Here is a 12,428-nt window from a genome sequence, read left to right on the forward strand (position 1 = left end):
CCTGCTTTTTGTTAAGATGATTATGGAACATGCTTATAGTAAGCATGGTAGGCTTTAATCATAAATACTAATAAATAAGTAAACATAAAAAAGTTGGAATGGGAATGTTTGTATAACGTGTAGTGGATTTTTTGGTCAAGGCAGAGGTTGCTTTTGTTTAAATACAATAAATAATCTTAAACATGTTCTTACACCTTTTCCAATAGCTCCACTTCCTCTAATTGAAAAAAGGGAAAGGCAACCAGCAAAAAGCCCCACCCACCACCATATCTGTTCCAAATTGTAATTAGAAAAATATATAAGAAAGGTTGATCTGTGAAAACAAGACTCATAAAAAGATAATCCATATTCTTTATTAATTAACATTACACGAAAAGGGTCACAAAAGTGTAACAGGTTAGCGTTTTCTCTTAGCTTCTAAGCCAAAAGAAGCTGATGGTTACGTGCCTGGCATGCGAAGTTATAATTCTTCTGGTTAAGCCAATGGCGGGCTTTCATTTTCAGGCTTAGTGCTTTTTGAATTGAGGGTGTGGAATGTCTCTTTATCTCTTTATGCTCACATTAATTTTTCAATTTCTTTGCTTTGAGAAGAAACTTCTTTTGAGTCTTCAGTCATAGTGCTTTTAGAATTGAGGGTGTTGAATGTCTCTTTATCTCTTTATGCTTTTTTCAATTTCTTTGCTTTGAGAAGAAACTACGTTTGAGTCTTCCCTGGTAGTGAATTCTTTTAGGTAAATAACTCTCACTTTTATCGTTATTGAGTAAAACATTTCCTATTTTCTTCATTCATGATCATGACTACATGTTTTTTCTGGTTTATGTTTGAATGAGATTTTGGAAGGGTGAAACAGTTTGCTGATATTGATAATAGATTTACTTTGATCATGTGATGATGACAATGATTCTAATGCCTAATTCAGCTATCAAACGAGCAGGATAGAGCAATGGCATCTCTTACACCAGGAGTACTAATAAAGCTTCTTCAGAGTATAAACTCTAATGTAAAGGTTCGTGGAGATTACCGGTCAGTTCTCTTGCAAGTGATTAGCATTGTCCCTGCCATTTCTGGCTCTGAATTATGGCCTGACCATGGTTTCTTCCTTAAAGTCTCTGACTCTTCTCATTCGACGTATGTCTCCCTCTCCAAGGAAGACAATGAGCTTATCTTGAACAACAAGTTACAGCTTGGTCAATTCTTCTATGTGGAGAGGGTCAAGGGAGGGAAGCCGGTTCCTACTCTTGTTGAGGTTCGACCAGTTCCAGGACGACACCCTTTCGTGGGGAACCCCAAGGATTTGATGCAAATGTTAGAGCCATCAGAGAGTCCGGTCCAGGCTGATCATTTTGAGGGAACCAACGGTTCAAGATCTAAAGAGATGGTGGAGGTGAAGGAGGAAAATACAAGACAAAAGATTGTCATTAAGGAAGAAAAGGCGGTTGTTGCATCCCGGTATATGCAAGGTTTTAACACACCAAACGCCAAATCTTGTGGAGCAGATTCTAATGGATCAACTGGAAAGGGCAATAATGACAACGAGAGTGGTGGAAAAAAGTCTGGTATTATTAGAGGAAAGCAACAAGAGCAAACTAGTCAGGTATATTTCTTTCTAAGAAAAAAAATTCATATTGTAAACCGTATTTAAGATCAATATTCCGTCTTAGAATGATATTGATTCTCATTTATAAGTGTATATAGTTAATGAAAATTGGCACAATCTGATACATAAAATATGATTTGCCATTATTGTAGAAATCGTGTCAATTGCTGTTAGATTTGTGTTTGGGATTCATAATTGCTTAGAGGACACAACTAGCAAAAAGGATTATTCAGATTGCATGATGAAAAACTATAAATCGCTAGGTTCATGTAATGGACCACATCACATGCATTGATTTAAATTTAGTTGTAGAGTTCTCTTTGAATGTTGAAAACCGTTTTGTGATAAGGTGATCATTTATGCTAGCATTAATCCAGGCATGTCCACTGACTACTAAGAATCGATCTGATACACTCTCATCAAGGCCAGATTTTGTTATATCTAACAATACTAGGGGTGCTCATCCGATCCGATCCAATCTTTTTATCCCCAACCAATCTGATCCAAATAAAAGTTTTGAATTCAAAGAAAGTCAGGTACCACCCAAGAACACTTCTACAAAACGCATGTTGAGTAAACAGGAAAACGTGAACATGAATTTGTCATCAAACAACAGAGACAGGAATGATTCTCCCGAAGCACTTCTCTGGTCTTCTTTGCCTGCTAATCTCTTAAAAACTGGAAAGGTATCAGTCCTAGTTTACTCATCTACTTCATCTTCAGATATTGGCATTATAAATAATGTTTCCATCGGGAACCAATAAATATATTTCTCACAATTATAAGATGATGCAGAGTTTGAATGCAATCTTCTTTTAGTATTACAAAAAATATCATCACCAATCCTCAATGAATCTCCTTTTGTTTTCCATTCATGCAAAATGTCAAAATAATATTCATCAATTATAAAATTGCTTTATTAATTTTTCTTCTTTCTCATTTTTTATTACACTCTTACAAGGGAATGCTTAGGAGGAGGAATTTAGCTTCTTTGGTTGCAACAGAAGCTCAAAAAGAAGCAACCAAAGCTGCAACACTTGTCAAGTGCCTCAGGTAAATTTAGTCTTCACAAATGCTTCTAAAGCGATTCTTCCATTTACAGTACAAATAGTTGAACATAAGTCTTTTCTTTTGGTAACCTTTTTTATCCCAGTATGTTTGCTGATCTTTGCTCATCTGCCTCACCCGAGAATCCGCACCTCTCTTTCAACACGTTCTTCATGCTTAGCAAGATCATTGACCAGTCAAATGAGATCATTCCATTGAAGGATAAATCTTTGCCATTAAATACAATCTCCTCACCTTCAAACACAGAGAAACCAACTGGCAAAAAGAATACTCGAAAAAGTACATTGAAGGCAACCAAGATCGCCGCTGAAGTAAGTGGAATTGAGAAACTTGAATGGGCTAAAGGAGATAGTACAAAAGAGATAAAAGATCTGAGAGAGCTTCTCTTGAGTGAAACAAGATCTTGGTTTCTTAAATTCTTGGATGCAGCTTTAGATGATGGCTTTCGCCTCAACAATCAAGAGAAGAAAGGTAAGAACAGTGCAGGGCGGCGAGTTGAGCCAGACAACCATATTGCTATCACATTATCACAACTTAAGAATGCAAATGAGTGGTTAGAAAAACTAAAAAGCAACTCAAGCTCGGAGAATGATGGATTAATGGAGACCGTTGATCGGTTGAAGAAAAAAGTATATTCTTGTTTGCTTAGTCACGTAGAGTCTGCAGCATCCGCCCTTGAGAACAAATCTGATCGTGGTTGATGAGAAAAATGGAATGTTTTGGACTTATTCTTTTATTTATGAATTATTTATTATAGGAAAGGTGATGTTACTCTTTTAGAAAGCTTCATTTGAGTTGGAAAATCTTGATGAACATGTTGCAAATGTAAATTATTTGTGCTTGTTGTGTGTATAATAACAATAACAATAAAGTTACATTCTTTAAAAATTTACCTTGTTTGAATTCCCGCAGCAGACAATAGCAAAAAATGTTCAAATAGTCAACTAGCGTCCACCATAAGAGCTGGGTCCATGTTAGCTACAATGTTCCTGCAAAGGAGATGATCCAAGCTGGAGAAGTAGACCACATGCCATATTCTCAGTGCTGAGGCTGATAAGATTGGCATGTGCCCTGCTTCTCCAACATGGCTTAACCTTCTCCCTATAGTCCCTTAGTTCATCCTGAATAGAAACAACACCAGTTAAGCACATCATTACTTTTTCAATCCTGGCCTATAAGCTATAACATAAATAGCTCAAACAAATGTAGAAAGCAAAAAGTAAAATTTCAAGAACGAGTACCTAACTTATGCTAGATGCGAGAGTACCAATTTTGGTACTTATAAGAGATGTGACATAGATATAGCTTGTAAAGACCGCATATGTTTAATACCTCGTATTATTAAATAATTAGGGTTTAGGTATGAGATTAAATTAATATTTATGAAATGCATACATTGGAAAGGTATTTAATACCATATATGTTATTATGATATTTTATGAAAATTACTCAATTTCTGTGATTGTGTTCGGAAGCTGTAGAAAGTAACGTTGGGCCTTTAGATAGTCGCGTTTTATGTCTAAATTATTATCGGGATATTAAGTTTAATAGTAGGGGCATTAGAAATTTTCGGGGTTTAGCAATTTACCATTTTACCCTTGGTTTAGTTTAGTTATTGTTTTTTTTAGGAGGGGCATTTAGGTCCTTTGCCAATTTTAGCTTTTAGTGAGTTTGAGAGGTGGTTGTAGCTTATCTTTAATTTAAAAAAAAAAAAAGAAAAGAAAAGACAAAAAAAAAAGTGATATGAATAACTTAAGAAGGAAGGAAATGGAGAGAAGTGAACTTTGAGCTCTTTTCTCTCTTTCTTTTTCGTGCAACCCAAAGACCAGCAAGGAGAGGGATTTTCTTGGTGGAGTTTTAGTGATTCAACTGGAATAAGAAGATTTAATTCTAAGGTATTGATCCCTAGTTTCTTCCCCTTAATTCTAGTAAGCATAAAGTTAGGTTTTGAAGCTTAAATTAGGAATTTTGGTTCTGTGATTATAGTTGTTTGAAATTAAGTTCTGAAGATTAATTGAGTTTAATTGAGTTGCTATATGCTGTTTTTGCTAATGATAGTAAGGTTTTGGCAAGGTTTGAGTTTGAGAACTCAAACCTTGACCTCTCATGGTGATTTTGAAATTAATGTGAATTGTTGAGTTCTACTGGTTAGGTTTGGTTTATTATGGTATAAGCAGGTATTCTGGAAAGTTATGAGAAGTTTGGGCTTGATTTGAATTAAGGGGATCGAATTTTGTCCCCAGCTCAGAACCGGTCGACCGGTTCTGAGAAGCCCCTTGCAACCGGTCGACCGGTTGGTACCCAGGAACTGGGGTTCCGGTTGGGAACCGGCCTGCCGGTTGGGAATTTTTCCCGAACCCTAGTTTTTCCCGTTTTTAAGTAATTTAGGGTATTGGCATCCTATTTATCGATAGGGTTAAGTTTAGTTCCTATTTTAATCCCCGATAAGTGTTTTAGCGAGTCTCTCATCAAAGTTTGAACATTATGGTTTAGGACCCTGTTAAACGTCGAGCTGCATTTCCACTCAGGCTGACTGGCACACTTGAGCACGGAAATGAGGTAAGATAGTGTAAGAATATATATAAGAATATATGTTTGTTTATTTGTTGCACTACTAACACTAGTTTATATATGATTTGTGGAGTGTTAGTATAGTGTTGTTATAATTGTGGTTACAGTGTTACCAGCACGAGTACCAAGGGTACGTCGTGTTCGTGGTACAACACTTAGTAATTCCTGGGAGTACAGTTAAGACTCTACCAACACAAGTACAAGTTCTGGTACTTTAGTGCATTTGGTATAGTAGTCGTACTTCCCTTAAGAACGTTCTTAACCATTTGGTGAGCTTCGTTGTTAAGCTCGGGGCAGCTTAATCATAAAGCTGGCATTGCATTATTTTTATATCTTTCTTGCATATCTTACTGAGTCTGTTGACTCATCAGTTTGCTACCTTGTGTAGGTAAAGGAAAAGAAAAGCTGGAGGAACAGTGAGGCAGAACTCGGCATGATTGTACATATCGCGGCAGTGCAACCTGGAGGGTTTCGATCTCTTAGTATTTTTGGAGTCTGTATTTTGAAGATGCATGTCCGCTAAACTTTAAAAAAATAATATATATGCACATATTAGTAAAGTACTTTTAACTTGTATTTTGATACTCGGGATCCCGATCCATATGGTTATTAAGATATAAATTATTATAATTAATTATCAAGTTTTAGTATAAAATGCGGGCGTTACAGTTTGGTATCAGAGCCACCAGGTTGTCCACTGAAGACCGTCAAGATATGTACAATCAAGGCCAGTGTCGAGTTCAACTCACGGTTCCGTAAGCTTTATTTCTTTTTGCAAAGTGTTAAGATATGTTGTGTTGTATATATGATTAAATAAGATGTTTTAAATCCTAATTGCGGTCTTGAAAATATTTTGACCACTGTCTAACCTACGTGCCTTGTGGGTTCGCAGGCTAAGTCCTAATTAATGGACGACCAGCGAAACATTAGAAGGCAGGGTGAGTTGGTTGAGACCGGAGGTGGTCGGGGTGGTAAAAATCCCCAAAACCCCCGTGGGCGCGGTAGAGGCCGCGGTAGAATCCCGAGAGGTGGACAGGAGAATCCACCTCAGGCCCCGGTTGATTGGGAACAAAGGTTTGCTGAGATGCAAACTAGAATTGAGCAACAAGAAGAAGAGATCCGACGACTCAGGCAACGGGATGCTCCTGTTGAGCCTCCCCCGCAACCGCCTGCTGCGGTTCCTGCAGCTCCTGTGGTGCCAGCTGAGCAACATGTTGCTGGTAACCGCATGGAGCCTTTATATGAGAGATTCAGGAAGCAAGCACCTCCAGTATTTCAGGGAGGCCCTGATGTTTTAAAGGCTGAGCAGTGGTTAACTGTTATCGAAAGAATATTAAATTTCATGGGTGTGGTCGGAAATGATAGAGTGGCATGTGCCACGTTTCAATTTCAAGAAGATGCCCTGATTTGGTGGGAGATGGTATCCCTCACCAGGGATGTGACCAGAATGACCTGGGAAGAGTTCCGGGAATTGTTCAACGCCAAATATTACAATGAGGCGGTCCGCAGTGCAAAGCGGAAGGAATTTGTTGAGTTGGTACAAGGTGAGGGTATGTCGGTAACTGAATATACAACCAAGTTTGATCGCTTGGTTAAGTTAGCCTCCGAGATCGTACCAACAGATTTCAGCAAGAAAGAAAAGTATTTGGCTGGGCTGAATGCCAAGATCAGGCATGACCTAGTTATTACAACAAATGATACCACAACTTATGCAGAAATGGTTGATAAGGCTCTTCGAGCTGAAGGAGCAGTTAAATTTTTGCAAGAAACCCGAGAGTCTTCTGGTGTTGGTGGGATCACTTTTCTCCCTATGTCTGGTCCTGAAAAAGAGAGTGGGGTTTTAAATTTGAACAGAAGAAAAGAACTTTCCCATCTTCGGGAAGTTCAGGACAAGGAAAAAGGTTTCGAGGAAACCAGAACAGAGGAGGACGTCAGACTTATTCCTATCCTGAGTGCCCGCGTTGCAAGAAGCATCACCCCGGAACTTGTAACCGGAGGGCCTGCTTCCAGTGTGGTTCAGTGGGACATCTCAGGAAGGACTGTCCTCAGTTGAAGAAAGAGGAACCGAAGCCCGAGGTCAAACCTGTGCCTGCACCTGCTCGTGTCTTTGCTATAACTCAGGCTGATGCTGCTGCCAGTCCTTCAGTAGTTACAGGTCAGCTTCTAATTAACGGTTTCGCTTATACTGTTTTATTTGATTCGGGTGCTACTCGGTCTTATGTGTCATCAAGACTTCTTGATCAGTTTGATAGACCTAGTGATATTCTCGAGACGGGGTTTGGAACCCTGCTGCCTAATGGAGAATTAATTATTTCAAGAAAGTGGATTAGATCTGTAATAATTAGAATTGAAGATAGAGAATTAAATGCTGATCTTGTGGAGTTACCATTGGCCGAATTCGATATTATACTTGGTATGGACTTTTTGTCCAAATACTCTGCTAGTATTGATTGTAAACGGAAAATGGTGACTTTTGAACCGGAGAATGAGGAACCTTTTGTTTTTGCTGGTTCGGTCCAAGGTTCTCGTGTTCCAAAAATCTCAGCGTTGAAAGCTAGGGATTTGTTACGTAATGGATGTGTTGGATTCCTAGCAGTGGTAGTGGATTCTAGTAAACCTGTGCTTCTTGGACCTGAAGAAGTTAAAGTGGTTAAGGAATTCCTGGATGTGTTTCCAGAGGAATTGCCTGGATTACCACCTCAGCGGGAAATAGATTTCATCATTGATTTAATTCCTGGAGCAGAACCTGTATCAAAGGCACCCTACCGAATGGCACCTGCTGAATTAAAAGAACTGAAGATACAACTCCAAGGGATGTTGGATCTAGGGTTCACTCGACCTAGTGTGTGACCTTGGGGAGCCCCTGTGCTATTTGTGAAGAAGAAAGATGGGACTCTTCGGATGTGTATTGATTATCGGGAGCTGAATAAATTAACCATAAAGAATAAATATCCTCTGCCCAGAATTGACGATTTGTTTGACCAACTTCAGGGCAAGACAGTATTCTCTAAGATTGACTTGAGGTCTGGATATCATCAGTTGAGAATTCGAGAAGAGGATATCCCGAAGACAGCCTTTTGAACCAGGTATGGTCATTATGAATTCCTGGTTATGTCTTTTGGGTTAACAAATGCACCGGCAGCCTTTATGGATCTCATGAATAGGGTATTCAAGGATTTCCTCGATAATTTTGTAATTGTATTTATCGACGATATTCTTGTATACTCTCGGTCAGAAGCAGAACATGAGCAACATCTTCGAATGGTTCTGCAGCGACTTAGGGATCATAAACTCTATGCAAAGTTCAAAAAGTGTGAGTTCTGGCTGTCACAAGTGTCTTTTCTGGGGCATATTGTTGGAAAAGATGGAATTATGGTTGATCCAGGGAAGATTGAAGCGGTAAAGAATTGGCCTAGACCTAAAACAGTCACCGAAATTTGAAGTTTTCTCGGTTTAGCGGGTTATTATCGGCGTTTTGTGGAAGGATTTTCCAAAATTGCGATGCCGTTATCCGAGTTAACTAGGAAGAATCAGCGATTTATATGGTCAGATAAATGTGAAAAGAGTTTCCAAGAGTTGAAGCAACGATTGATTACAGCTCCTGTTCTAGCCTTGCCATCTGATCAAGAAAAGTTTGTGGTGTATTGTGACGCATCAAGGCAGGGTTTAGGCTGTGTGTTAATGCAAGCAGATAAAGTCATAGCCTATGCCTCTCGGTAATTGAAAGATTATGAGCAGCGTTACCCAACTCACGACCTAGAACTTGCAGCACTGGTGTTCGCCTTGAAAATTTGGCGACATTACTTGTATGGTGAAAAGTGTGAGATCTATACTGACCACAAGAGTCTCAAGTATTTCTTCACTCAGAAGGATTTGAACATGAGACAGAGAAGGTGGTTAGAATTGGTAAAAGACTATGACTGTGAAATCCTGTATCATCCTGGAAAGGCAAATGTTGTGGCTGATGCCTTAAGCAGAAAGGGACCCGATCAGATATCCAACATGGTCATGATTTCCTCTCAGTTAGCCTCGGAAATGACTAGGGCAAATATTGAGTTGGTGACTGAGAAATTATTTAGTCTGACACTTCAGTCAGATTTGTTGGAAAGAATCAAAATGGCCCAATTAGAAGATCTTGAGTTGGTTAAGACTCGAGAAGATGTCTTAGCAAGCAAAGCTAAGGACTTCTCAACTTCTGACAATGGGATGCTGTTGTTTAAAGCACGGGTGTGTGTCCCTGATATCAATGAGCTTAAAAAGGAAATTCTAGAAGAAGCTCATACTACCCCTTACTCATTGCATCCAGGAACCACCAAAATGTATCAAGATTTGAAGCCTTATTTTTGGTGGTATGGGATGAAGAGGGATGTAGTAGACTACGTCACTAAATGCTTAACCTGTCAGCAAATCAAAGCTGAGCATCAACGACCGGCGGGGTTACTTCAGCCATTAACACTTCCAGAATGGAAGTGGGAAGACATTACAATGGACTTTTTGGTTGGCTTGCCTAGAACCACAGGAATGTACGACTCAGTTTGGGTTGTGGTGGATCGCTTTACAAAGTCAGCACATTTCTTACCTGTTAAGGTAACCTATACAGTGGATCAGTATGCTGATTTGTATGTGAAAGAAATTGTTCGTCTTCATGGAGTACCGAAGTCAATCGTTTCAGATAGAGACCCTAAATTTGCATCAAAGTTTTGGGTGAGTTTGCAAAAGGCTATGGGAACTAATTTGAAATTCAGCACAACCTTTCATCCTCAAACAGATGGGCAATCTAAACGAACTATTCAAATACTTGAAGATTTGTTACGAGCTTGTGTTATGGATTTTGGAGGGTCCTGGAGTAAGTATTTGCCTCTGATTGAATTCTCTTATAACAATAGCTATCAAAGTACCATAGGAATGGCTCCCTATGAGCTGCTCTATGGCAGGAAGTGTCGTTCCCCAATTCATTGGGACAAAACAGGAGAACGGAAATACCTAGGCCCTGAATTAGTCCAGAAGACAAATGAAGCAATAGACAAGATCAAAGCTCGAATGCTTGCTTCTCAAAGCAGGCAGAAAAGTTATGCAGATCCCAAGCGACGGGATGTTACATTCCAACCTGGTGATCATGTCTTTCTACGAGTATCCCCAATGAAAGGAATCAGACGTTTTGAGAAGAAAGGCAAGTTGAGCCCTAGGTTTATTGGACCTTTTGAAATCCTGGAAAAGGTTGGGCAAGTGGCTTATCGATTGGCCTTACCTCCATCATTGTCAGCTGTGCATAATGTATTTCATGTTTCCATGCTGAGGAAGTATGTATCTGATCCAATGCACGTTTTGAGTTATGAAACGTTGGAATTACAACCTAACCTATCTTATGATGACCAACCAGTGCAAATTCTAGATCGGAAAGAAAAGGTTCTTCGAACTAAAACCATATCATTGGTTAAAGTACTTTGGAGAAATAGTAAAGTAGAAGAAGCCACCTGGGAATTGGAGGCTGATATGAGGGCTCAGTATCCTGAGTTGTTCAGGTAGATTTCGAGGGCAAAATCCTTTTAACAAGGGGATAATTGTAAAGACCGCATATGTTTAATACCTCGTATTATTAAATAATTAGGGTTTAGGTATGAGATTAAATTAATATTTATGAAATGCATACATTGGAAAGGTATTTAATACCATATATGTTATTATGATATTTTATGAAAATTACTCAATTTCTGTGATTGTGTTCGGAAGCTGTGGAAAGTGACGTTGGGCCTTTAGAGAGTCGTGTTTTATGTCTAAATTATTATCGGGATATTAAGTTTAATAGTAGGGGCATTAGAAATTTTCGGGGTTTAGCAATTTACCATTTTACCCTTGGTTTAGTTTAGTTATTGTTTTTTTTAGGAGGGGCATTTAGGTCATTTGCTAATTTTGGCTTTTAGTGAGTTTGAGAGGTGGCTGTAGCTTATCTTTAATTTAAAAAAAAAAAAGAAAAGAATAGACAAAAAAAAAAGTGATATGAATAACTTAAGAAGGAAGGAAATGGAGAGAAGTGAACTTTGAGCTCTTTTCTCTCTTTCTTTTTCGTGCAATCCAAAGACAAGCAAGGAGAGGGATTTTCTTGGTGGAGTTTTAGTGATTCAACTGGAATAAGAAGATTTAATTCTAAGGTATTGATCCCTAGTTTCTTCCCCTTAATTCTAGTAAGCATAAAGTTAGGTTTTGAAGCTTAAATTAGGAATTTTAGTTCTGTGATTATAGTTGTTGTTTGAAATTAAGTTCTGAAGATTAATTGAGTTTAATTGAGTTGCTATATGCTGTTTTTGCTAATGATAGTAAGGTTTTGGCAAGGTTTGAGTTTGAGAACTCAAACCTTGACCTCTCATGGTGATTTTGAAATTAATGTGAATTGTTGAGTTCTGCTGGTTAGGTTTGGTTTATTATGGTATAAGCAGGTATTCTGGAAAGTTATGAGAAGTTTGGGCTTGATTTGAATTAAGGGGATCGAATTTTGTCCCCAGCTCAGAACCGGTCGACCGGTTCTGAGAAGCCCCTTGCAACCGGTCGACCAGTTGGTACCCAAGAACTGGGGTTCCGGTTGGGAACCGGCCTGCCGGTTGGGAATTTTTCCCGAACCCTAGTTTTTCCCGTTTTTAAGTAATTTAGGGTATTGGCATCCTATTTATCGATAGGGTTAAGTTTAGTTCCTATTTTAATCCCCGATAAGTGTTTTAGCGAGTCTCTCATCAAAGTTTGAACATTATGGTTTAGGGCCCTGTTAAATGTCGAGCTGCATTTCCACTCAGGCTGACCGGCACACTTGAGCACGGAAACGAGGTAGGATAGTGTAAGAATATATATAAGAATATATGTTTGTTTATTTGTTGCACTACTAACACTAGTTTATATATGATTTGTGGAGTGTTAGTATAGCGTTGTTATAATTGTGGTTACAGTGTTACCAGCACGAGTACCAAGGGTACGTCGTGCTCGTGGTACAACACTTAGTAATTCCCGGGAGTACAGTTAAGACTCTACCAACACAAGTACAAGTTCTGGTACTTTAGTGCATTTGGTATAGTAGTCGTACTTCCCTTAAGAACGTTCTTAACCATTTGGTGAGCTTCGTTGTTAAGCTCAGGGCAGCTTAATCATAAAGCTGGCATTGCATTACTTTTATATCTTTCTTGCATATCTTACTGAGTCTGTTGA

General features: G+C 38.8%; 1 protein-coding gene across 5 annotated transcripts; it reads left to right on the forward strand.

The window, feature by feature from the left end:
• The first annotated feature begins 237 nt into the window (after positions 1-237).
• Positions 238-3,554, forward strand: LOC115722893 (uncharacterized). Of its 5 annotated transcripts, none has more exons than XM_030652252.2 (5): positions 238-527; positions 936-1,595; positions 1,976-2,284; positions 2,560-2,651; positions 2,752-3,554. In XM_030652252.2, exons 2-5 carry the CDS (start codon positions 945-947, stop codon positions 3,365-3,367), a joined length of 1,668 nt encoding a protein of 555 aa, XP_030508112.2. In that variant the 5' UTR covers positions 238-527; positions 936-944; the 3' UTR covers positions 3,368-3,554. The 5 variants fall into 5 exon arrangements, with proteins under 5 accessions (XP_030508112.2, XP_030508109.2, XP_030508110.2 ...); XM_030652249.2 differs by having other exon boundaries at positions 239-527; positions 921-1,595; XM_030652250.2 differs by lacking the exon at positions 238-527 and adding an exon at positions 573-731 and having other exon boundaries at positions 921-1,595.
• The last annotated feature ends 8,874 nt before the right edge of the window (positions 3,555-12,428 follow it).

This window comes from Cannabis sativa, chromosome 9, assembly GCF_029168945.1.
Source record: "Cannabis sativa cultivar Pink pepper isolate KNU-18-1 chromosome 9, ASM2916894v1, whole genome shotgun sequence".
Classification (NCBI taxonomy): Eukaryota; Viridiplantae; Streptophyta; class Magnoliopsida; order Rosales; family Cannabaceae; genus Cannabis; species Cannabis sativa.

What these genes read in the sequence shown, in the direction of transcription:
- LOC115722893 (XM_030652252.2), top strand. Translation starts at nt 945, where the DNA reads ATGGCATCTCTTACACCAGGAGTACTAATAAAGCTTCTTCAGAGTATA. An exon ending in ATCTCTTAAAAACTGGAAAG is followed by an intron (nt 2,285 to 2,559) that starts GTATCAGTCCTA and finishes CACTCTTACAAG; the next exon opens with GGAATGCTTAGGAGGAGGAA. An exon ending in ACACTTGTCAAGTGCCTCAG is followed by an intron (nt 2,652 to 2,751) that starts GTAAATTTAGTC and finishes TTTTTATCCCAG; the next exon opens with TATGTTTGCTGATCTTTGCT.